Raw genomic sequence first — 27,288 nt, forward strand, 5'->3', positions numbered from 1 at the left:
ACTATGAGATCGTGACATGAGCCGAAACCAAGAGTCGGACACTTAACCGACTGACCCACCCAGGCCCCACCAAAGTTCAACCGTTTTTAAAGGCTCTAGATGCGTACTTATAAACTTGTTGACAGAAAGGGTACATCAATTTATATTCCTATCAACAACATCTAACAACGTTCATCTCGTTGAGTTATTTACAGTACAGAGTATAATTTTTCATCTTTGCCAGGTGAGAAAACAAATAGCTCATTTTTATTTTGATTTGCATTTTGTGTTATTACTGCCAAGGATGAGAATTTTTTAAATGCATTCTAGTTATTAATGTACTTATAGTATTAAGGATAAAAATTATCTGTTTACGATCTTTGTTATTCTACTGATGAAACCATTTAATTTCCTATTTAAAAAAAAATTTTTTTTTTTAGTATTTATTTATTCTTGAGACAGAGACAGAGCGGGAACAGGGGAGGGGCAGAGAGAGAGGGAGACACAGAATCTGAAACAGGCTCCAGGCTCTGAGCTGTCAGCATAGAGCCTGACGCGGGGCTCGAACCCACGAACTGTGAGATCGTGACCTGAGCCGAAGTCGGACACTGAACCGACTGAGCCACCCAGGCACCCCTTAATTTCCTATTTATTAGCATTTCTAATAAAATACAGGCAAAGGGAGAGCTAATAATCTTACGTCTAATTTATGGATTTTGATTATTCATGTTTAGTCATGTTCCCTATTAGCACAGAAATTCAACTGTTCACTGTTCTTAGAAAATATTTTCTTTTTAAATATCACATTACTTTAAATTTATTACATGTATTATTTACCACATTCAGTTGTTGAGAAAAGTGAAATATACTAACTTTATGATTCATAATTTTTCCATATGTCTCCACCAGAGATTCTGCATAAAATGGTGTTTCTCCATAAAGCATTTCGTACATACAGACGCCCAAAGACCACCAGTCACACTCAGGTCCATATCTGCCTTTCCCGTCTTCCATGGCTTGAAGGATTTCAGGAGAGATATAATCTGGAGTTCCAACAGCCACTGAAGACTGGACCTGAAGAAGTTCACACACTGTTAGTAATCTACTACATTAGAAATAAATAATTGCTAAATTTTTTTTTTAACGTTTATTCATTTTTGAGAGAGAGACAGAGCATGAGCAGGGGAGGGGCAGAGAGAGAGGGAGACACAGAATCCGAAGCAGGCTCCAGGCTCTGAGCTGTCAGCACAGAGCCTGACACGGGGCTCGAACTCACGAACTGTGAGATCATGACCCGAGCTGAAGTCGGACGTTTCACCGACTGAGCCATTCAGGCGCCCCAATAAATAATAATTTTTAACTACAAATATTTAGATTTACTTAAATACACAACAGACATTATTTCAAAACAACTACAACTTTTTCATTACCTGAATTTGGTCTCCTTGTACACAGAACTAAATTTTATATAATCTCCACACTGGCAGTCCTTTGATTTCATAACACTATAGAATATTTATTACTGCTGTGGCTTCACTGACTAAACTCAGGGTTGCCATATGATTTGGACACACAACCATTGAAAACAAATTGAATACTCAGTACAGAACATTCATTACTGATATTATCTGACTACCATGTACATATTTAAAAAAAAAAATCAACCTGGGCAAATCCTACAATTCATTAAAAAATTTTTTTTTAATGTTTATTTATTTTTGAGAGAGAGAGCATGAACAGGGGAGGAGCAGAGAGTTAGGGAGACACAGAATCTGAGCAGGCTCCAGGCTCCGAGCTGTCAGCACAGAGCCTGACGCGGGGCACGAACCCCCAAGCCGCGAGATCATGACCTGAGCCGAAGTCGGACCCTCAACTGCCTGAGCCACCCAGGCCCCCCTACAATTCACTGAAAGGAAGAAAAATAACTCCCCCCAAAAAGACCAGTATTTATGAGCAGTCCAGAAATTATTTCAAAATATCCTTTTCTTTTTAAACGTCTCAACTGAAACCTAAGGAAATAAATATTGACGACGTACTGCAAACTACTTATTAATTTTAAAAAGTTACAAAGGGAGAAAAACATACTCTTCAAAAAATTAAGTCCCAAAAAAGAATAGCTGAGCATATAATTATGGTAAGTTAGATGTAAATGAGAAAATAATTGCTAAAAATGATTTGGGGAACACATCTTATAAGGTACTCTAAAGTACAAGAAAATTAATTCTTTGTATGTTTTAAAGGAGCATATCACATTCAGGTCTTTTATCCATTTTGAGTTTATTTTTGTGAATGGTATAAGAAAGTGGTCTAGTTCCATCCTTCTGCATGTTGCTGTCCAGTTCTCCCAGCACCATTTGTTAAAGAGACTGTCTTTTTTCCATTGGATATTCTTTCCTGCTTTGTCAAAGATTAGTTGGCCATACTTTTGTGGGTGTAATTCTGGGGTTTCTGTTCTATTCTATTGGTCTATGTGTCTGTTTTTGTGCCAATACCATACTGTCTTGATGATTACAGCTTTGTAGTAGAGGCTAAAGTCTGGGATTGTGATGCCTCCCACTTTGATTTTCGTCTTCAATATTACTTTGGCTATTCGGGGTCTTTTGTGGTTCCATACAAATTTTAGGATTGCTCGTTCTCATCAAAACCCTAGAGGAGAAAGCAGGAAAAAACCTCTGACCTCAGCTGCAGTAATCTCTTACTTGACACATCCCGAAGGCAAGGGAATTAAAAGCAAAAATGAACTATTGGGACCTTATGAAGATAAAAAGCTTCTGCAGAGCAAAGGAAACAACCAACAAAACTAAAAGGCAACCAACGGAATGGGAAAAGATATTTGCAAATGACATATTGGACAAAGGGCTAGTATCCAAAATCTATAAAGAGCTCACCAAACTCCACACCCGAAAAACAAATAATCCAGTGAAGAAATGGGCAGAAGACATGAATAGACACTTCTCTAAAGAAGATATCCAGATGGCCAACAGGCACATGAAAAGATGCTCAACGCCGCTCCTCATCAGGGAAACACAAATCAAAACCACACTCAGATACCACCTCACACCAGTCAGAGTGGCTAAAATGAACAAATCAGGAGACTATAGATGCTGGCGAGGATGTGGAGAAACGGGAACCCTCTTGCACTGTTGGTGGGAATGCAAACTGGTGCAGCCACTCCGGAAAAGTGTGGAGTTTCCTCAAAAAATTAAAACTAGATCTACCCTATGACCCAGCAATAGCACTACTAGGAATTTACCCAAGGGATACAGGAGTGCTGATGCATAGGCACACATGTACCCCAATGTTTACAGCAGCACTCTCAACAATAGCCAAATTATGGAAAGAGCCTAAATGTCCATCAACTGATGAATGGATACAGAAGTTGTGGTTTATATACACAATGGAATACTACGTGGCAATGAGAAAGAATGAAATATGGCCTTTTGTAGCAACGTGGATGGAACTGGAGAGTGTTATGCTAAGTGAAATAAGTCAAGACAGAGAAAGACAGATACCATATGTTTTCACTCTTATGTGGATCCTGAGAAACTTAACAGAAGACCATGGTGGGGGGGGGGGGGGGAAGAGGTTAGAGAGGGAGGGAACCAAACCAAAAGAGACTCTTAAAAACTGAGAACAAACTGAGGGTTGATGGGGGGTGGGAGGGAGGGGAGGGTGGGTGATGGGTATTGAGGAGGGCACCTTTTGGGATGAGCACTGGGTGTTGTATGGAAACCAATTTCACAATAAATTTCATATATTGAAATAAATAAATAAATAAATAAATAAATAAATAAATAAATAAACAAACTGAGAACAAGCTGAGGGTTGATGGAGGGTGGGAGGGAGGGGAAAGTGGGTGATGGGCATTGAGGAGGGCACCTGTTGGGATGAGCACTGGGTGTTGTATGGAAACCAATTTGACAATAAATTTCATATTTAAAAAAATAAATAAATAAAGGAGCATATAAAAAAATGAACATTCTCAGGGTAGAATAACGGCTAATATTCTGGATTTTCTCGAAAAAAAATATCATTCTTGGTTAATCATTAGAATAGACTTCATATTTGGCAATCCTAGATTAAGTAACTTGAAAACTCTTCCACTGCAAACTCTTAAAAATGCTACATAAAATACAAAACAACCATCTTTATAAACATATAAATGAGCTCTTAAAAAAAAAAAGAAATTCTTAGAGGCCTATAATCAAGTGATGTTTGGGAACCAGAGTGATAATCATTAGAGCAAGGAGTGGGGCTGGCTGGGGAATGTTGGTTTTCATGTTCTAGGTCCTCGGGTTTTAACATATACAGGAGGACAAGAGGACCCTCAGCCTATATGATGTTTGAAGCAAGAGGCAGCCCCATATAATAATCCTCACACTAAAGCGGATCTTGTATATAAATAAGTAAATACAATACTATGGATACTAAAAAGCACATAACTATATAATCATGGTCCACAGAAATGTTCTAACTGAAGTTGGAAAGTATTTAGAACTGAAAAAGAGTCAGATGCTGTATTATATACCAAACTGACAAAGGAAAAGAAAAGCACAAATAAACAACATTAGGGTGGAAAAAAACAAAAAAAACCTACACATGTAACAGATTTTAAAGCTAAGAAGAGTGCAATCTGAATGTTATACCAACAAAATAGAAAACTCAGAGAAAACAGACAATTTTCATAGGAAAAAAAATAATAACTTACCAAAACTGACTCAGGAAGAAATAGAAAACCAAAGAGACCTATAACCATTAAAAAGTTTGAATCAATAGTATAAAATCTACTTGGAAAACAAACAAACAAAAAAAAAAAAAAAAGGAAGAAGAAGAAGGGGAAGAAAACAAAACCTCACTAAGGCAAAGGTGATTTAAAGTGAGTTCTACCATTCTACAAATTACATAACCCCTGTGTTACAGAGGGTTATGCTCTAAAGCCAAAATGGGTAAGGGGAGAGGATAGGACTACTCCCCTGTCCATTTTATAAGGCTAAAATACACAACCACAGAAACCAGACAAGAATGATTTGAGAAAGAAAATCACACCACAACCTCAGATATGATCAATCTCAAGTATGAATCTCAGGTAACAATCCAGTATAAAATATTAGCAGAGTCAACCTAGCAATTTGTTCAAAAATATCAATACGCCTTCATCATAAAGTTATGTTTAGCCAGAGAATGGATGACTCAACATTAGACAATCTATGTCATTCATCAGATTAACAGATTAAAGGGAAAACATCCTAATATCATCATCTCGATGGATGCAGAAAAATCATTTAATTACGACAATAACAACGATAACATATTCTTAGTAATAAGAAACAGACATTTCCTTAATCTTATAAAGAATATACACCAAAAGTTTACAGCAAACATCATGCTAAATTTGACCCTATAGGAGAAACACTGTTAATGTCAAGAAGAAGGCATAGAAGCTCCCAATATTCCTAGCTATGTAATACTACACTGAAGATCACTGCATAAGGGTAAAAAATAGCATATGTAAGAAATGGAGAAGACAAAACCCGAAGCTGATTATTACTTGTGGATCATATGACTGTCTATATAGAAAATCTAGAAGAATCTACAAATTATTTTGAATAAGAAATTTAGCTTGCTAGCTTCAAGATAAGTATACAAAAATCAACTTGGTCCTCAACAAAAGTAACAAGCTATTAAACTGGAAACTTTTTAAAGTTATCATTTATAATGCTCCACGCCCCCAAAAATCCACAGTATGCCTAGGAACAAGCTTAACAAATTAAGGTCATGGATTTATGGTGAACATAATGATAAAACTTCAAAAACAGACATAAAAGAGAACCTAAACCAATGGGGAGAGACACCATATTTATGGAAGGCAAGATTCCATGTTATGGACATAAATTTCCCCAAAATCAACCTCTATATTCAATGCAGGTCTACAAGCTTGTTTGTGAAGGGGTATTTGTATGTGTGTACACGTATGTATATAAACCAAGAATGTAATCCCAACGATCATACGGAAAAACAAATGGCCAAGGACAGCCGAGACAATTTGAGAAGAAAAGGAATTACAGCAGGACATCTCTCCCAAAAACTGACTTCTTGTAAAGATATGTAGTGATTAAGGTGGCAGAGTTTTAACTTGCAGGTGAGAGCCAAAAAGCAAGGCGACACTTGACTTGGAAAGTCATAAAATTTGGGAAAGGTTAAAATTGAGGCAGCTGCCCAGGTGATAAATAAATCCTATCCAAAGTCATATAATCATAACATTTCAGAACCCTGGGACAAACAAATTTTCCACAAGCTTCCAGATAAGGTGGGGGGTGGGGAGGGTTACAATAGAAGAATTGAGAACTAGAATGTCGCCAGATGTCTCCACAGTAAGTTAGAAGACAAGGCAACGCCTGCTAGATATAATTTCAAATCTATAATACTATGCCCAAATAAATTATCAATCAAGTATGGGGGTAGAAGTGACACCATTTTTAAGATGTGCAAGATGATAAAATATTTACTTCCCCAGGAACCCTTCTCAGGCAGCTACCACCAGGGGGAAAGAAAGCCAGACACGGGACCCAGGAGACAGAGGAGGCACCACTACAGAGCCGTGCAGTTAATCCCATGATGAGGGGTGGGACAGTAGTGGCATGACTGTGCTACGACAGGCCAACAGAACAGTCCAGATTAGAAAGGGGGGTGGCAAGGCTCTAGGGTAGCCATCTCCAAAAGATAAAAGGGAACCGCTAAGTGACTTAATGTGTCTGAGAGAGAGAGAGGAATTACAGGGTGGAGAGTTTGGGGATAACCTCGCAAGGATTACACAGAAAACCAGGCAAAGTGGTCACTTACTCCAAGGACAACAAAAGGCTGTTCAAGAAAATAATTATAATTAAAATAAACCACATGGCAGCACTATGAACAATATTTTGTATAAAATCATAACTGAATAGGATTTGAGGAAAGACTGTGATACTTACACTAGGAAGACAGACAGAAAGTGTATGGGTTGGATGAGACGGTAGGAAATTTTCCACGGTAGGAAATTAACAGGTAAAATCTAAAACTAAATAATCAAAAGATAGTAGCAAAATATGGTAACCAGAAATACGTAAGTAAAAGAAACGACAGAAGAAAAGCCAGAAGTCTGTAAGTGTCTTCCTCTAGCAAAAGAGATCCAGACTAGAAAGAACAGGACACAGGAACGCAGTTTTTACGATAACCCTTCTTGAAATACATATAGATCGCTTCGAGGAAAAAGAAATTAAATGGAAAGAAAACTAGTACAAAGGCTTACTCATTATAATTTTTAAAATTTTTTAAATGTTTATTTATTTTTGAGAGAGGGAGGGAGGGAGGGGCAGAATCCGAAGCAGGCTCTAGGCTGTCAGCGCAGAGCCTGATGCGGGGCTTGAACTCACCAACCGTGAGATCATGACCCGAGTCAAAGTCCTAGCCCCTCATTATAATTTTTTAAATGGAAGATAAACCTGCTGTTATGTCCAGGAAATTTATTTTGAGGTCATCAATAAAGAATGAATGATTGGGAAGACGCACCACGATTTCAGGAATAAACTTGATCGGGGGTGACTCCTGCGGACAGAAACGGTACGCACTGCATTCTGGGATGCACAGGGATCTGGAAGGCTGCGAATCAGAGTCCCAGCTGTGAGTCTAAGGGGCGGATAACATGCGGAAGTGGGGAAACGCTAGCTCTTCCCAGGGAATTCTTCTTCCGTGTGACTCTCTCCTCTCTAGAATTCCGATCCACAGCTTCCTGATGCCACAGCCTCCTGACTTTGATCTGCGGTTTCTCAACTCAGCAAGACCACCCTGCGATTTCTCCCTTCTCGTGTCATGCCTGGCACGATCTACTGCCCACTTCCTGTCTCACATACAGCAGGTATTCTCGAGCAGTGTGATTCCACAGACTATTTCACGTGGTTTGTGTTACTTCCACGTATATCATAACCCCATGTGACAGCGTTATTATTTTTGCTTTTAACAGTCATCGGATGCCTTTTATGTACATTCTGAAGAAATATAGTCCTTTGTCTTTATCCTACCTATCTTATTGATCATATCTGATATTCTTTATCCCACCCATCTAAGTATGCAACTGGTATCATTCATCTCCTTTGGATTAAAGGACACTGCTTAGCATCCAGGCCTGCTGGAGATTAATGTCTCACCTTTCATGTAACTGAAAATGTCTTTTATTCACCTTCATTTTTGAAGAATATCTCTGCTTGACATAGAACTCTTGGTTTACACATTTTTTTTCCGTTCATCATTGCAAAGACATCATTTCATTATTTCTGACAAGAGAGCTGTGGCTATTCTTACCATGTTCCCAAAGTACGAACATGTTTTCAATTCTGGCGGCTTTCAATTTTTTCCCTTATGTTTCATTTTCAGGAGCTTAATTGTGTACAAGTGGGGTCCCTTTTATAAACGTGAGATACACTAAGATTCTTAGATTTATGTTTTCATCATATTTGGTAAAAATCACCAATCCTACAAAGTTTTCCTACTCCTGTTTCACTCTCTTCTAGTATTCCAATCCTATGGATCCCTGAGCCTCTATTTATTTTGCTTCAGTCTTTTTCTCTCTATTCTTCAGACTGGATCATCTCTTTTGACCTGTCTTCAAACTCACTGGCACTTTCTTCTCATATCTCTAACCTGAATTAACCTCCTCCTGTGAATTTTTTAAATTTCTATTACTATACTTTTCAAGTTCTAAAAGGTCTATTTGAGGAACACCTGGGTGGCTTAGCTGGGTGACCCGACTTCAGATCGAGTCATGATCTCATGGCTCGTGAATTCAAGCTCCGCGTCAGGCTCCGTGCGGACAGCCCGGAGCCTGGAGCCTGCTTCAGATTCTGTGTCTCCCTCTCTCTCTGCCCCTCCCCTGCTTGCGCTCTGTGCTTCTCAAAAACAAATATTAAATTTTTTTAAAAAAATAAAGGGTCTATTTGATTTCTTTCTCTGATGAGATTTCTTATCTGAACAATCTTTAAGGCTGTATTTTAATTGTTTAGTCACGACCTGAGCCAAAATCAAGAGTCAAACATTCAACCAACTGGGCCACCCAGGTGCCCCTGACTGCTTCTATTTTTTAACTCTGTATCATAATCCCTATCGTGTCCCCATTTTTGTTTGGTTTGGTGATTTCTGATTGAACGCTGGTCACTGTCAGTAAGCCGTTGGAGCACAGAGCACGGATCCTGTTATCTTTCTCTGAAGATATTAATTCTTGTAGAAGAAGATAAAAAATACTTCCTGATCTCCTTGAACAAGGGTTAGCTTACAATTACACCCTTGGAGGGCAGATTTACAGAAGTCTGAGATTCATCAACTCGGGGCTTGAACGCACGACCCTGAGATCAACACCTGAGCTGAGATCAAGAGTTGGAGGCTTTAACTGACTAAACCCCCTGGGCGCCTCTGTACCAGTTTCCTTAACCAACCATCAGAAGGATATCTGGTTTTCCAATTTGGGGCTATTACAAATAAAGCTTCTGTAACCATTCATAAATGTACAGTTTTTGTGGGAATGCAAATTTTTATTTTTCTGGAACAAACAGCAGGTGTGCAATTCCTGGATCACATGGTAATTGCATGCTTATTTTTTTTAAGACACCACTAAGCTTTTTTCTGGCGTCTGTACCGTTTCACATTGCCTCCAGTAATGTGTGAGTGACAGACTTCACATTCTTGTCAGCATTTGGTATTGTCACCAATTTTTCTTTTTTAATGTTTATTTACTTTTGAGAGAGAGACGGAGACAGAGTGCAAGCGGGAGAGGTGCAGAGAGAGAAGGAGACACAGAATCCGAGGCAGGCTCCAGGCTCTGAGCTGTCAGCACAGAGCCTGACGTGGGGCTCAAACTCACAAACGGTGAGATCAGACCTGAGCCGAAGTTTTACGCTTAACTGACTACACCACCCAGGCGCCCCACGTACGTTTTTATAGTTGTTTATAGTGAGAGGACAATTTGGTACCAATCACTCCTTTCATCATGACCAGAGGCAGAAGTCATATAATCTACTTTTTTCAGGATATCTTCTTAGGATAAATTTTCGGAAGTCAAATTACTGATCCAGAATAATAGGACATTTTCATGGCCTTTGCTCTCAAAAACAGTGCCTGCCAATTGAAATTACTTACATTTGGACCTCTGCTATATAGCCAGGGAGTTGAAAAGCAAGCAAAATAAAACAAGACAAAACAGAGAATAAATTGGGGCATATAGACTTCTATGTAAGTGAAAGAAAACAGCTGAAAGATGTAGGCTTAGGACAACTAAACCAAATGGTCATGTAAAACTGAATCCACATAGAGCCTATCCTGATTAAAGCATTCCTTTGTTGAACGTTGTCCCTCAAAACAGAAACTAGACAACTAGGGAAGAAAGATGAAAAAAATAAAGGTGAGGAAGGAGCCACATTTTCTTCTCCATCTTCATTCCCTTCTCTAAAACTGTGAAAATATCTCAAGTGCAATCAACAGTCCCTCTAAAGAAGACACAAAGTTCTCCTGAAAGACGCACTGTATCAATCTTACCATCACTAACATACACAGTGAAAATGGCGAAGGACTTTATAAACAAACCCTATTATGAGTCAGTATGCCTGAACGCTGTTGTGGGAAAAGGTGGCGCGGAGAAAGTCAAAAGGACGGACGGGTGGATGGATAGTTAACTACTATAAATACGTGGATTCTAAAGCAGATAAAGAGGACAAGTAGCAAGGGGGAGATCTATGGATAAAATGACTTCAGATTTAGCTTTATTTACCGTTCCATCTTCCATCAGCTTCAGACAAGAACCAAAATCTGCTAACCGAATATGTCCATTCATGTCCATCAATATGTTGTCAGGTTTGATGTCCCTGAAAAGATAGATATGGTCAATTTTTAGTTGGGGGGGGGGGGGGACTGAACCACTTATTTGGTAAGACAAAATTTTATTTGAAAACTTCAACTTCTTTTAAAATCAATACTCTAAGAACACCTATTTGACTAAACTTTATGGGTTCAAATCCTGGCTCCGATTCATATGAAAACTTCCTTGAACACACGCACTTTCAGTGTTCTCCTGGAGATAAAAACTTTTTGGCAGTTTTCATTCAGGTTGAATTAACTATATAATGTGCACAGATTCCAGTATGACCACGTTAGGCCTACTTTCAATACACCGGAGAAGACCACAATGTCTTGACACACACAAAACAAACTATCCTTTGGCCGTGAAATTGGAGAGGGAAAAATACACTTCCTCGACCTCATAATAAATAAATTTCTAATTATTTCAGTTCAAAGTAATTCTAAAGACATTGCTTCATAAAGCTGATTTTGAAATTCATCTGACACACCGCTTGGTAGTAATTTACGTGATATGCTTGTAAGGTATCCAAATCTAATTAACAAATCACATCACACCACTTTTTGTATCTGTTTCTACATTTGAATAAGGAAAAGTGTTGCAAACCTTGGCAAAAATCATACGTAAAACGATTCCTGTAAAGAAGACCCAGCAATGCGTTTTCTAATCACAATCTAAAACTTGTGAAAAATTAAGAGATTAGACCCTCTCAATGTATTCTACCTGGTGAGGAAGAAAAAGAATCTTCTATGAACATCATATATGCAAAAAGAATTCCATTATCATGTGGTTAGGGTCATTTTCTTTCCCATTTCTTTCCTTGACTTATTTATTCTATAACTGGAGGTTTGTACCTCTTAATACCATTTACCTATTTCACCTATCCCCCCACACACCTCACCTCTGACAACCATCAGTGCGTTCTCTGTATCTAAGAGTCTGTTTTTTTGTTTCTTTCTTTGTTCATTTGTTTTGTTTTTCAGATCTACACAGAAATGAAATTACAGGACGCTTGTCTTTCTCTGATCTCACTTAGCATAATACTCTTCAGGTATATCCATCTTGTCACAAATGGCTAAATCACATTCTGTTTATGGTTAAGTAACGATCCGCTCTATGTATGTACATCTTCTTCATCCAATCATCTATCAGTGGATACCTGGGCTGCTTCCATATCTTGGCTATTATAAATAATGTTGTAATAAACATAAGGGTGCACGTATCTTTTCAAAGTAGTGTTTCTGTTTTCTTTGGCTAAATACCCAGGAATGTTATTGCTGGATTATACGGTATCTCTGGTTTTAATTCTTTTAGGAACACCCCTTCCCCAATGTTTTCCACAGTGGCTGCACCAGTTTACAGGCTCACCAGTAGCGCATGAGCATTCCTTTTTCTCTACGCCCTCACCAACACCTGTTATTTCTTGTCTTTTTGGATTCCAGCCATCCCAACAGGGATACCGTAACATCTTGTTGTGGTTTGGATTTGCATTTCCCTGATGATGAGTGATGTTCGGTACCTCTTCACATTCAGCATCTCTATATGACTCTCTTGAAAAATGTCCATTTAGTGCTTATGCCCATGTTTTAAGTAGACAGTTTGGTTTTTCGTTATTAAGCTGGAGGCGTATTTTGGAGATTTGCTCTATATTTTGGAGATTTGCTCTATATTTTGGAGATTTGCTCTATATTTTGGAGATTTGCTCCTTATTGGACGTATCACTAACAAATATCTTCTCCCATTTAACAGGTTGCCTTTTTGTCTTGTTGATAGTTTCCTTTGCTGTGCAAAAGCTTTTTTTTTTTTTTTTTTAATGTTTATTTTTGAGAAAGAGAGAGAGAGAGACAGCGTGAGCGGGGAAGGGGCAAAGAGAAAGGGAGACACAGAATCCAAAGCAAGCTCCAGGCTCCGAGCTGTCAGCACAGAGCTCAACACGGAGCTTGAACCCACAAACTGTGAGATCATGACCTGAGCCGAAGTAGGACGCTTAACCGACTGAGCCACCCAGGCACCCCAAAAGCTTTTTATTTTGATGTAGCCCCCATAATTTATTCTTTTGTTTCCCTTTCTTGAGGAGACCTACTTAGAACAAAGCTGGAGGTATCATGATCCTAGATTTCAAGCTATACTACAAAGATATAATAATCAAACGGTATGGTATGGACACAAAAACAGACAGATGTACGGAACAGCATAGGGAGCAAATAAACCCAAGCTTATGTGGTCACTTAATCTACAACAAAGGAGGCAGGAATACACAATGGGGAAAAGACACGCTATACAACCAATGGTGTTGGGAAAACTGGACAGCACCATGCAAAAGAATGAAACAGGACACTTTCTCACACCGTACACAAAAATAAACTCAAAATGGATTAAAGACCTAAATGTGAGACCTGAAATCATAAAACTAGAAGAAAACATAGGCAGCAGTCTCTCTGGCATTGGCCTTAGCAACATTTTTGTAGATCTATGTCCTCAACTAGGGTCATTTTAACTGGAATGATACCACTCAAGGTTTCTATGCCTCAATTTTCTCATCTACAATCGGGATAGTAGGACTGAAGACATTTCTGTGTGCAATACACCACAATATGGCAAATACTGACACACAGGCCAAGTCCAGCCCATTGCCTGCTGTTGAAAATAAAGTTTTGTTGTAAATAAAGTCGCTTCCGTTCACTTGTAAGTACTGTCTCTGCTGGCTTTCCCACTATGACAGCAGAAGCAAGTAGCACTGACTACAGTGTGGCTTTCAAAGCCTAAAATATTTCCTGTCTGACCCTTTACAGAAAAAGCTTGGTGACACCTGTTGTGGAGGACAGAGAAAGGATAGATGCACTGGAAAACAATAACAACTTTTATAGGAAATTGGCTTCATTATCCTCAATGTCTGAATTCACCCTGAACTGTCAGAGTGGCATATTAAAAAAATATTCTTCTGTTGCTTGGAAACATCAAAGAACTATACTTTAGTGCTAGAGGACCCTTAGAAATTACCTAAATCATTTTTAGATGACTATAAAAAATGGATTATATTTTTATTTTAAGAGATAGTGGGCACCTGGGTGTCTCAGTCAGTTCAGCATCCGACTCTGGATTTCAGCTCAGGTCATGATCTCACAGTCTGTGGGTTCGAGCCCCACATTGGGCTCCGTGCTGGCAATGTGGAGCCTGCTTGGGCTTCCCTCCCTCTCCCTCTCCCCTTCTCTCTCTCTTTCTCTCCCCCCCCCGCCGCCCCTCCCCAGCTCACACTAAGTAAACAAACTTTAGAAAAATATATATTAAGCTGAGGCACCTGGGGCTCAGATGGTTAAGTGTCCAACTCTTTATTTTCACTCTGGTCATGATCTCATGGTCACTGAGATAAGAGACCAGTGTTAGGCTCCACGCTGAGCATGAAGCCTGCTTTAGATTCTCTCGCTCTCTCTCTCTCTCTGCCCCTCTCCCTTGTGCTTTCAAAAAAAAAAAAAGCTGTATAATTACTACACATAACTGTTCCTGGTGTATTTCTCAGATTAACAAAATTTTTTTATGTTTATTTATTTTTGAGATCGAGAGAGTGTGAGCACTGGAGGGGCAGAGCCAGAGGGAGACACAGAATCGGAAGCACCAGGCTCAGAGCTGTCAGCACAGAGCCTGATGTGGGGCCCAAACCCATAGGCCGTGAGATCATGACCTGAGCCAAAGGTAGACACTTAACTGACTGAGCCACCCAGGCAGCCCTAGTTCTCAGATTTTATCTATTTATTTTTTTAATATGACAATTTGTATTTCAATATTTTCTGTGATTTCTTTTTTTTTTCAATATATGAAATTTATTGTCAAATTGGTTTCCATACAACACCCAGTGCTCATCCCAAAAGGTGCCCTCCTCAATACCCATCACCCACCCTCCCCTCCCTCCCACCCCCCATCAACCCTCAGTTTGTTCTCAGTTTTTAAGAGTCTCTTATGCTTCCTAGTTCTCAGATTTTAAAGACTAAAAGAATTACAGAAAAGGAAAATAGTGAAAGGATTCATAATCATCATTTTTAAAATATTTTTTATGTTTATTTTTATTTATTTAAAAAAAAAATTTTTTTTAACATTTTATTTATTTTTGAGACAGGGAGAGACAGAGCACGAATGGGGGAGGGGCAGAGAGAGAGGGAGACACAGAATCTGAAAGAGGCTCCAGGCTCCGAGCTGTCAGCACAGAGCCCGACGTGGGGCTGGAACTCACGGACCGTGAGATCATGACCTGAGCCGAAGTCGGACGCCCAACCGACTGAGCCACCCAGGCGCCCCTATGTTTATTTTTATTTTTGAGAGAGAGAGACAGAGAGAGAGAGAGATACGGAGCGTAAGTGGGGGAGGGGCAGAGAGCAGGAGACACAGAATCCGAAGCAGACTCCAGGCTTCGAGCTGTCAGCACACAGCCCGACACGGGGCTTGAACCCACGAATACAAGATCATGACCTGAGCCAAAGTCGGACGCTCAACTGACTGAGCCACCCGAGCGCCGCCATAATCATTAATATTTTAAAGATAGGAAATATTAAAACCTAATTAGACAAATAAATTGTATTTATATTTATAACAAATAATAAACAGTGTAACGGAAAATATTTACCAGGACGGTACTGACTCTCCCTAAGTATCCCATTTCCCTCCCGTATCATCTCCTTCCCCCCACTCCCGAGAGGTTAGCAACCACTACCCTGTTTACTGTATCCACATTTATTTTATGTTATTAGTACACATATATGCGACCATTAAGACTACGTATTTTTCTGAATGTCTTTAAACTTTGTAATTGATACCAAACTGTGTGTAGCCTGTGCAACTTGGTTTTCTTCTAATACTGTTTCTGAAACGTGTTATCCACGTTGATACACATTGTTCCAGTCTGTTAGTTTTAACTGCCATATGGACTACTTTCAAATACCGAACTTCTCAATTCTCCTGATTATAGAATTAGCTTGTTTCCAACTATTTCAGATTGTTGTAGGTTTCTGTTTTGCTAGTTTACAAAATTCTGAAATGAATATTTTCATAAATGTCTCCTGGTGCTTACCTGTGAACACATCTCCAGGCTGTGTAACCAGAAATGGAATTCTAGAATTCTACCGTGTGTGTCTTCAACTTCACAACTGTGATTACTAATTAAGGTTAAGAATCTTTTTCGTCTCACGTTCCTCTTCTGTAAAATGCCAGTTAATATCCTTAGCCATTTTTTTTTTTTTACACTGTGTGTGTGCGGTTTGCTTTGGGTTTTGGTTAATATTCAGGAATTGTTTACTCAAACTTAGGTTACACGTGTTATAAATCTCTCAGCATGTGGGCATGTTTTTCCTCATTGTTTATAATATCTAATTTGTAAAAAAAAAATTATTTAATGTCAATGTAGTCTTCTAATTTGTAATTTGTGTTTTTGTCTTTTTCACTATTTTCAACTTTTGTGAGATATAATTGACAAATGAAACTGCCATATATTTAAAGTATACAACATGACAATGTGACCTACATACACATCTCGCTGAGTTAAGTAACACACCCATCACGTGTTTACTTTTGTTTTGGGTGGGTTTTTTTGGTAAACACTTAAATTTGACTCTGTTAGAAAAGCTGGGTTATTTAATACAGTATCATCAACTAGTCACCATGTTATACATCAGCTTCTCGGACCTCATTCATCTTCTAACTGAAAGTTTGTGCTCTTTTACCGCCCTCTCCCTTATTTCTCCAGCCCCTGGCAACCACAATTCTATTCTCGCGATTTGTGGGTTTTGTCCTGGGAAATCTCCCTTACCTTCTCCCCGAGGTCCTAAGGGTGGCGTCCCGTATTTTCCTCTGTAGGTTTTAAGGTTTTACTTTTCACTTCAAGCCTTTAGTCTCCCTGGAGTAAGTGTTCGCATGTAGTGTGAGATGAGGGCCCTACCTCCTTCTGTCCCGATACCACTGACTTCTAATACCACGCAGGCTGCAGATCGAGTGGATTTCTTTCAGAACTTCCTAAAGCTATTTCCCTGAACAGTCGTTGGAGTCAAAGGAGACCTACAAACAACTGCCAGAACAATCAACATAACCTGGAACTGATCCAGGCAACATTAGATACGTGATGACCCCGTGTCTGTGTCTACACCTGGACCAACACCACACTTAATCACGGAAGCTCTATAAGGACCCCTCCACACCAGCAGACCAAGTTTTTAAATTCTCATGGCTCTTCCAGATGAATGCTAGGATTAGCTTAACAGGGTCCATAAAACACACTGAGATTTTGTCAGGGATCACAATGATTTTCATATATTAATCTAAAGAGAACTGATGTCTTTATAATCAGACTCTTCCCGTCTAAGTATACATTATATCTTACTGATGAGGATTCTTTTAGGTCTTTCAATAATACTGAATTTTTTTTCTGCAGAGAGCTTTTATTACCTATATAACTACCTAGCTATCTTTTAGCAACTATATATCTATGTATTTATTTTATATCCATAATTTTTATTATCTATGGTTTTAGGTGCCTTACAGTTTTGGTGCTACTGTGAATGGGATTTTCCTCATAGAATCATTCTTCCTTTGCTTCCAATTTTTAAAAATGTTTTCGTTTTAATTTTTTTAGAGAAAGCATGCGTGCAAGTGGGGGAGAGGAGCATGGGGGGGGGCAGGGGAAGGGGAGGGAGGAGAGGGAGACACACACACACACACACACACACACACACACACACACACACGCAGGCTCTGAGCTCAGCAAGGAGCCTGACGTGGGGCTGGGTCTCACGACCCTGGGATCATGACCTGAGCTGAATCAGACGCTCAAGCGACTGAGCCACCCAGGGGCCCTATTTTGCTTCCAATTTTAATGGGAATGTTCCTAATGTTTCACAATTAAGTACAGTCCTTGGCTTAGATTTTCAATAGAAATTCAATATTGGGGGGAAAAAATTCAGTATTAGGTTATGAGAATTATCTTCTACACCCAAATTGCTAAAAGTATCAGGAATGGATATTCAATGTTACTGTCATTTTCAGTATTGAGCTTATTTTATGGTTTTCCTCCTTCAATGTATTAATATAGTATATTACACTAATAGATGTTGTACTGTTGAAACTCCCTTGTAGCCTGGGATGAAACCCACGTGGTCATACTTGTTTGTTGTACCACATATCACGGAGTCTAAAATTCCACCAATTGTAAAGAGGCATCACTACGTCCAGTGCAGCTACAAGAGAGAATACACTGGCAACTATAATTTTAGAAGCCATTTCTTTTAAAAAAGCACTCCAATTTCAGAGACATTAAATCGAAAAATAAGTCTGTCTTATTAGTATTGAAAAACACATACACGCTAAATCTGATTCCATTTTTTCTTGATGATTCCTGCTCTTCCATTCATAAGGGACACTGCACCACGCTAACGTTCGCCCCTTGTACCGTCCTCCTTTTCAAGCTTTGTGATCAAGATTTCACTACCATCATAAAGTGAGGGAAACAGATTTTTAAAAATTCTCAAACTTTCTGAAACAATTTACATAGGATTCAATTATCACTTTCTTAAAAGTAAAAGAGAACTCATCCGTGAAACCACGTGGAGTAAAAGAAGGTTCACAGCAGCTCTACTGTAAAGGCTCAAAAGTGGGAAAAACGCAAATGACATCAACAGCAGATAAACCATCATACGTTTATACAATGGAAGACCACTCACCAATAAAGAAAAATCTATTGACACATACATCGAACTGAATGAATCTCAAAAACCTTATGTGGATAAAAAGACATCAGACAGAAAAGAATACATGACGTATAATCCTATTTGTAAGAAGTTCCAGAACAGGTAACCCTAAGTTCTGGTGACAGAAACCAGAACTGGTGACTGGAGAAACAGAAAGAAGATGTTCACGGAAAAGAGCACTAGGACATTCGCAGGGTGATAAAAAAACATTCTATGTCTTGACTGCAAAGGCGGTTACACAGATGTATCCGTTGTCAAAACTCTTCACTGCACACTTAACTCCTGTGTTAACTTGACGCGTATTTCAATTTTAAAAATCAAGGAGACAAGGCACCAAATGCCTAAAAATAGATGAGAGTGAAGTTTTGTGGAAGGGGAGCTTTCCATTACGGACTCAGTTTCCTTAAATGTTCTTAGGGTACTCAGATAATTTCTATTTCTTCCCAAGTACATTGCAGTGGCTTATATTTTTCTAATGCACATTTCATCCACATTTTCAAATTTACTGGAGTACAGTTGCTCACAATACTCTTACTATTTTTTAAGCCTACAACATACTTGCTTACAGTTCTATTCCTACTCTCATTTCTCTGTATCTCTTCTGTCTTGATAAAAATAACACCTAGTGCTTATTTAGTACTTTCTATTTTCCATGCAGTGTTTGAAGTGACAGTCACAGCTTTTTTTTTTTTTTTTGCTTTTTTTTTTAGGTCAGCAAGTAAAAACAACTAATTGCTGCATACCCAAGAAATGCTCAAAATGAAAAGAATAAAAATAAGGTGAAAGAAAATTAGAGGATATGAATACCATTACTGAAAGACTGGTGTATTTATATTTTACCAGGCAAAGTAAATTTCAAGGCAAAACAAAACAAAATGCCCTAATAGTGATTAAAAAAAAAAAAAAAAAAAAAAAAGGATCCTAGGATCCTTGAATCAGACTTGCTTGATATAGAACAAGTACACATTTGCATATTCCGCTCTCCCAGGGAATGAGGAAGTGAGGGAGGAAGCTGAGAGGGTGATAGAATTCTTCCCTCCTCCCCTCACCCGCCCCATCTGAAGCAGGGTCCCAGGACCAGGGCCGTACCTGTAGGCGCCAAAACCGACGATGGTTCCTAAGTGAGGAACTCTACCTATGCCTTTAAACCTTAATGTCAGAATTCTTACGGTCCTGGTGGGGTGGGTTACACCTTACCCCATCTGGCAAAACCAAGCTAGGCAGGGAATACTGCTGGACTGCCAGGTGGTTGAGCTAGCCCACAATTTCTGCATCTAACTCTGCACTGAAAGAATGTACCGAGAGGGAGGCATTTGCGAGACGAACATTGCTGCTGGCATTTGGGCCAGCACAGCGGTCAAGCTGAACATCCCTTCCAGAGGTGGAAAAGTTTGGGCAAAACGAAATGATAAATGGAGAGGAGGAGGAATAACTAGGGCTAAAGCCATCAATAAATGGGTTATGCAATGAGGGAAACCCAACATTACACCGATGCTTTCTCTGTGAGAGGCTCAGAGCAGAAGATGTTATTGCCCCTTAGCTCAATGACACCAAACGCTTAAAGTGGTGAAGCCATGTGTTGCCAAGATGTTTCTGCTTTGGGGACGGGACACAGTCAAAGGGGAATGCGCAAACCTGGGTGGCATCATTCTGGGAGACGTTTAATCACGTGATGTGATGATGGTCTAGAGGGTGAATGACTCACGGGGACACCAGGAATGTGCTAGTGCCTTGGCTTTTATTTTTCAAGTCACGTCTACTGCCATATGGTGTAACCCCGGCCTGGGTGGTTGAGATTCAGCCCTGCTGTGTAAACAGGTCTTAGGATAATACTGATACCGATAACTAAACGTATTAGGAGATTTGGTTAAAGCCTCCACAGGATCTGATAAAACGACCAGCCTGAAGAAGTAGATTCAGCTAACCATCAGCTGTCTCTACATGAAAGAGTTCCACACAAGTTTATCATACAGCAAAAACAGTAGTAAAGGGAGAAACAAATAATTAAATTAGTACAAAAATATGAAAGTATATGTAATGACCATATAGAATGGGCTTGTGGTTAAATGACAAACATATTCACACTACTGCTGATATAAACGCTATACTAAATGTAGATGCCCAAACAAATACGATCGCTTTGCTCTCAGAGAGCCTTGCGTTAAGGCCACGGGGTGGCCTGCGTCACGAAGAACAAACCCAATGAAAGGTCTGGCCTTTGCTTCGGCCGCTGGGAGGTGATCTCTAGGCCACTGGAATATCATGCCTGATTGGTGTGTCTTTGCCTGGAGGCTCTGGCCACCAGACAATCTAACAACGTAATTTGTGATGTAATTTACCTGGGCCACACAGTATCAGTTTTACCTCTGGAAGGGACCGGAAACTAATGGTATCATCCCAACTTCAGGGAAAGGTCAATCATGCAGACCGTACGCTGAGCCCCCAAAACTCCGGAAACCCAATGCTCAGGTGCACTTGCTTGGTTAACAGTCCTGGTGCCTACCGTCACCCACGAATGGCAGGTAAGTAGAGCTGTTCCCAGCTCCACGGGGAGAGGACGACAGACGCTCCCCTGGACTCTGCCCTACGCGCTTCTTCCCTCGGCTGGTTTCCATCTGTACCTTTTCTATGCAATAAAATGTAAGCAGGGAAGTGTTCAGTAATTCTGTGAGTCCTTCTTGCAAATTATGGAAACCTCAGAAGTTCATTCTGATCCTTCCAATTCAAATTCAGAAGTACACAGAGTTCATACGTGTCCTCTTCTGTTTTCTCGGTATCTTTTTTTCTATACCAAGAGGCCGGATTCTCAAGGACACAGGGGACAACAGAATTAGAGTACTCCATAATCACTCATTTATTTCACATTTACACTCAACAATCTCAAAAATAACACGACGAATACTACCCCAAAATTTTACTGAAGACAATTTGAAAAAAAATCTGCATAAATTCTCCCAGTTAATCACCACTGACCTTTATAGTTCTATTAGATGTCCATTATTAGAGTATGCAGCCATCAATACTGTTCAGTCTCCCTCTTTTTTCCTGTTTCAATCCATAACTGACTATTTAACGAGCAACGCCAGTCCTTAAGCTAAGGTCTCTCTGGTCATTTTGGTTGTCTGTAGCTCATTCTCTCGTGGAATATTCCAGATTCTTCAGGAAGAATTCATGGGAACAACGTTCCCCAGGCTCCTGCAAGTTGACAACACTGCTGTGTGTGCTTTTTATACCTGAAAGTTGATTATGTTCGTGTTCTCTTTTCTGGGGTATCATAAATATTGAACACACTTTTTTCCTGTCATAAAGTTTTGTTGTTGAAAAGTCTGATGATAAACTAGTTTTCCTTTCCCTGTCACTTACTTGTTTTGTCACCACAGGACTTTTTCCTTTAAAAAAAAAACAAAAACAAAAAAACTCCAAAGTTCTATAATTATACTAGCATTTGTTTATGCCCCATCTATCCATTATGTTATAGTTGTCACACATATTACATATGCATTCATCGAGTATCTACCAAAACAAATCTCTTTAAACAGTCACATATTTTAGGGAGCCCGGGTGGCTCTGTCAGTTAAGCATCTGACTCTTGATTTCGGCTCAGATCATGATCCCAGGGCTGTGGGATCGAGTCCCACCATCAGGCTCTCCACTGAGTGTGAAGCCTGCTTAAGACTCTCTATCTCCCCCTCTGGCCTTCTCCCCAGCTTATGCTCTCTCTCTCTCTCAAAAAAAAAAATAATAATAATAATATAAATACATAAACAGCCATGTGTTTTAAAGAATTTTGGAGAGGGGTGCCTGGCTGGATCAGTTGGTTTAGTGTGTGGGTCTTCATCTCGGGGTTGTGAGTTCAAGGCCCACCTTAGATGTAGAGACTACTTAAAATAAAGATTAAAGTTTAATCTTAAAAAAAAAATAAAAGAATTTAAGAGAAAAAAAGGTGTTTTATGTATGCTGAGGTTTTTTTTTTTTTTTTTTTTTTTTTTTTTTTTTACCATTTATTATGCTCTTTCTTCTTTCTTAAAGATCTGCATTTCTTCTGCTGACTCTTCATTCTGAAATATGTCATCAGTGTTTCTTGTAAGGAAGGTCTTAAACAATAAATGCTCTTGGGTTGCATCTATCTGAAAATATCCTCTTTTTAGCTTCATTCCTAAGGAAAGTAGGTTGATAGTTTTCTTCTTTCCAGTGTTGTCAAAATTTTATCTTTTAGTACCCGTGGTTGTGATGAGAAATCTGAGATCTTTCAACTTGTAAAATGCTTTTTTTTTTTCCCATGTAAAATGCTATTTTCCTCTAGATGCTATCAAGACTTTTCATATCCTTTAATTCCATATTTTGATTTGGAGGTGCTAGGAGTGATTTTCTTCGAATTTCTATTGCTTTGGCTTGACACAATTGTTGATTCTATAAACTCATATGTTTCTCCAAACTTGGGAAGTTTTAAGCCATTATTTTTTCTGCCTTATTCTCTTTTTCTGGGGCACCAATTACATACTTTGGATCTTTTCATCTCTGATCTGTTCATTCTTCCAATCTTTTCACACCTGCTTTGCATAAGAGAATTTCTACTGATCTATATTCAATTTCATAGACTTTTTCCTTTGAGTCTCCTTTCTGATACAGAAACCACTCAGTGAATTTTTACCCGAGATACTGTATTTTTCTTTTCTGAAGTTTTCATCTGGTTCTTTTTTTTTTTTTTTTTTTCTATTACTGAGATTTTCTATCATCTCATTCATTTCAAATGTGTTTTCTATTACTTCATTAAGTATATTTAAAATAAGTACTAATCTAAGTATTTAAGTGGTATCTTTCACTATACCAAGAGGCCAGATTCTCAAGGACACAGGGGACAAGAGAATTAGATCAGGTTTTACCTGATAATTCTTATAATTTAAACCTGGGTGACCTGGGTCATCTTGAGCTAGGAGTCCACTTTTTCCTCTTGAGACTGAATCATAATTTCCTGATACACTGAGTAATTCTGGACTGTTCTGTGCACGTTGTGATCCCATGCACACTGTGGATTCTGTCAAAAATCTCCAGAGAACGTTGGTATTTTAGTTTCACCAGTCAACCTAGTTAATCTGAGATGTATCTAACATCCTCTACAACATGCCTGAGGCTTAAAAACAGTATGCTGAGGGGCGCCTGGGTGGCTCAGTCTGTTAAGAGTCCGACTTCGGCTCAGGTCATGATCTCGTGGTTCGGGAGTTCAAGCCCCGTGTCAGGCTCTGTGCTGACAGCTCGGAGCCTGCTTCAGATTCCGTATCTCCCTCTCTCTCTGCCCCTCCCCTACTCATGTTCTCTCTCTCTCTCTCTCTCTCTCTCAAAAATAAACTTAAAAAAAAAGAAAGAAAGAAAGAAAACAGTATGCCGAGTGAAAGAAGCCAGTCAAAAGAGACCCATTATATGATTTCATTCAGTGTCCAGACTAGACAAATCTATAGAGACAGATTAATGGCTGCTGAGGGCAGGGGAAACAAGGGAACAGGGTTTCTTTTTGAAATGATGACAATGGCTTAAAATGGACTGAAGTAATGGTTGAATGTATCTGTGAAAATACTAAAAACCACTGTATGCTTTAACTAACTGAATTGTATGGTATGTGAATTACAGCTCAATAAAACTGTTAAAAAGAACTATTTATAATTAGATCTTAACAGCAATTTTTAATGAAGATCCCCTGAATATCACTGGCAAGTAATACAGAAAGGTAGAGATCACTCTTTCCTCCCACCAGCTGAAAAAAGTTTGGGAAAACGTCAGGAGCCAGTTACATACCAATGACAACTATTAATGTTAATTATCAAGGATAAGATCTAATGCTTTTATGAATAGAGCCAATTAAGACAAGTTTGTGATTTTTAGATCGTTTTTTAAAACTGCTTCTGAGGGGCGCCTGGGTGGCTCAGTCGGTTAAGCGTCTGACTTCAGCTCAGGTCACGATCTCGTGGTCAGTGAGTTCGAGCCCCGCGTCAGGCTCTGGACTGACGGCTCAGAGCCTGGAGCCTGCTTCCGATTCTGTGTCTCCCTCTCTCTCTGCCCCTCCCCCATTCATGCTCTGTCTCTGTCCCCAAAAATAAATAAACGTTAAAAAAAAAAAAAATTTAAAACTGCTTCTGAAAGGTTTAGAATAGAGAATTCTCCATTTTAAAAAACCGGTTTCACAGTCTACCATTACCTAACTATAAGGATATCTACTTCCACAAAGAACCGTACAATGACAAGTGATCTAACATAAAGAAAGGAGCTTCTCTCTGCAGATGATATACGCATGTCTAATTCTCTCTAATCGACAAGCTTAAAGCATTGTTATACATTGTTAATACTTTCTATTATCACTGATCTCTGTGACCTGCCAGCCCTCAGTGACCTTCCCTTCTCTATCAAAGTAGTTTCTAGTAGGGTCCTTCTGGTTTGTAGACAACAGGTGCACCGCTCTTAAAATGGTCATATCACAGATAAGACTCCACTAGAAACAGAAATCAAGGTAAGACACAATATTGGCTGCTAACGTTTTGGTACCAGAATCAACATTCTGATGATCTCTGTATTATTAAAAAACATCACAAACGTCCTCATCTTTCCATTTTTGTCATTTCAAACTATGCCACGGGATCATCAAACATAACATTCTGATCAGATGAAGCTTATTTTTTTGGTTGTTCTAGCAGGATTTTATGCCTTTCATCATTAGCATGCTTAAAGTTGTAGCTGACAATCTGAACACCAAGCCTGCCGCTGAGTTTAATTAACATATTTAGAAAGAAGTTGGGGTTTTTTCCCCAACCTATAATTAGGGCTTGCTTTATTCTAACCCAACATTTGGCGTGTACTTTCATCAACCGGAGTCCGACATATGCCACATGATACTGTTTACTTGTTAGAAATAATCTCTCTCACAAATTTTACATTCAAGTAAATAAATGATTGAAAAGAAAAGACACACTCTTAAAATGCAAACTGCTTATTCAGCAAATCAAAAATGGAAATGTTGGCATTCAGACTTCAAGTTGGAAACTGGAGTGCCTCTGTGGCAAAGGCGAAAATCTGAGTTGACAGACTGAAAATAAGGTATTTTGGGACAGCTGAAATAGTGTTTCAATAAACACAGGGAGAAAACCAGCTATTTTGCTAAAAGCATTTAAAAAATATGGACATGCTTTCACAACAATATTTTTATACTGTATTTTCGTAAGTATTTAAGTGATATCTTTGACATTAAAATAACGACATAATTTTATTTCTAACCGTTAACAGTCCATCATTGTATATCTTGCTTACTTTGGTCTTCCTCAGGGAAGCTATTTCAATGTCTTTTTTTTTTTCAATAAATTTTTAACATTTATTCATTTTTGAGAGACAGAGCATGAGTTGGGGAGGGGCAGAGAGAGAGGGAGACACGGAATCCGAAGCAGGCTCCAGGCTCCGAGCTGTCGGCACAGAGCCCGACACGGGGCTCAAATTCACAAACCGCGAGATCATGACCTGAGCCGGACGCTCAACCGACTGAGCCACCCGGGCGCCCTTATTTCAATGTCTTAAACCATCTACTTCCTATCACAGACAGGTTTCCTCCAAGAGGCCCTCCTGATTCACTTGTTCTCACTCTCCATCTCCACAGTGTTTAGGTATGTAATTCCTACTGCTTTCTTAAACCTGCTTTTGTTGTCATTCAACTGCTCTCTATCATTAGAGTTAAGCTTATCTCAAAGTAATTTTTCAAAATAAAGGCATTATTTCCTCCACTCCTATTGAGATACTCAACAGGAGTACCTCACCTAAGAAAATAGGTAGAATATTGGGCAAACAGTGTTGGCTGAACAATACTTTCACCATGAATGAATTTATAAAATTAAAATCTGTCCTACTCGGGCAAAACTGTGAAGCAGAAGTATTTCCTTAAACTTAGCCTTTTTTCAAAAGGCAATAAACTGAATGTAAAGAGCATATGACTTCCATAAGGCAGCCCCCACTCCCATTCCAACACCCAGGACACAAAAAATGATATTACATGTTGGTTTGGAATGCATCAGCTAAGGGGCACCTGGGTGGCTCAGTCGGTTAGGCTTCTGGCTTTGGCTCAGGTCATGAGCTTGCGGATCGTGGGTTTGAGTCCCGCACTGGGCTCTGTGCTGACGGCTCAGAGTCTGGAGCCGCTTTGGATTCTGTGTCTCCCTCTCTCTGCCCCTCTCCTGCTCGTGCTTTCTCTCAAAAATAAACAAACAAACATTAAAAAAATTAAAAAAAAAAAGAAATGCATCAGTTAAGACATTAATGTTATTAAACATAAAGGGAAAGATGATTTACTTTATTCCACATATTCTCATTATCTTCCTCCAATTGTTTCTTCTTAGTTTGCTTCGTTGGCCACTGCTACTCTACCCGATCTCGAAATACTGAAACTCCTCAGGGCTCAGTCCAGGGTCCTTTTCAATGCTGACTTTCACTAAGTGGACTCCGCTTACCTCCTGAATTGCACATCATCTAAATTCTGAGTTACAGAAATAAAAACCACTTCCTGGCAGGCCAGAAGCCTAAGAAAATTTGGCAATCCTGAGGAATTCACCAAGATAGAGAGTTTCCTGGGCCTGGTTTCCAGACTTGTGAAAAGAAAGTAATAGAGGTAATTTTTTTTTCCCTTAAAATCTTTCCCTTTTTTTAAAGTTTATTTATTTATTTTTGAGAGAGAGACGGAAA

The 27,288-nt window shown here is 39.2% G+C and overlaps 1 protein-coding gene across 4 annotated transcripts in view; it reads right to left on the reverse strand.

Moving 5' to 3' along the window:
* The window catches only part of CDC42BPA (CDC42 binding protein kinase alpha), a 316,853-nt gene that overhangs the window by 158,807 nt on the left and 130,758 nt on the right, over positions 1 to 27,288 (reverse strand). For all 4 annotated transcript variants that reach the window (XM_042926312.1, XM_042926311.1, XM_042926314.1 and 1 more), the window contains 2 exons: positions 10,769 to 10,862; positions 853 to 1,053 (listed from right to left, as the gene is read on the reverse strand). In XM_042926312.1, coding sequence (XP_042782246.1) covers positions 853 to 1,053; positions 10,769 to 10,862 — 295 coding nt within the window. The remainder of the gene's footprint in view (positions 1 to 852; positions 1,054 to 10,768; positions 10,863 to 27,288) is intronic.

Source organism: Panthera leo, chromosome F3, assembly GCF_018350215.1.
Source record: "Panthera leo isolate Ple1 chromosome F3, P.leo_Ple1_pat1.1, whole genome shotgun sequence".
In the NCBI taxonomy this organism is placed as follows: Eukaryota; Metazoa; Chordata; class Mammalia; order Carnivora; family Felidae; genus Panthera; species Panthera leo.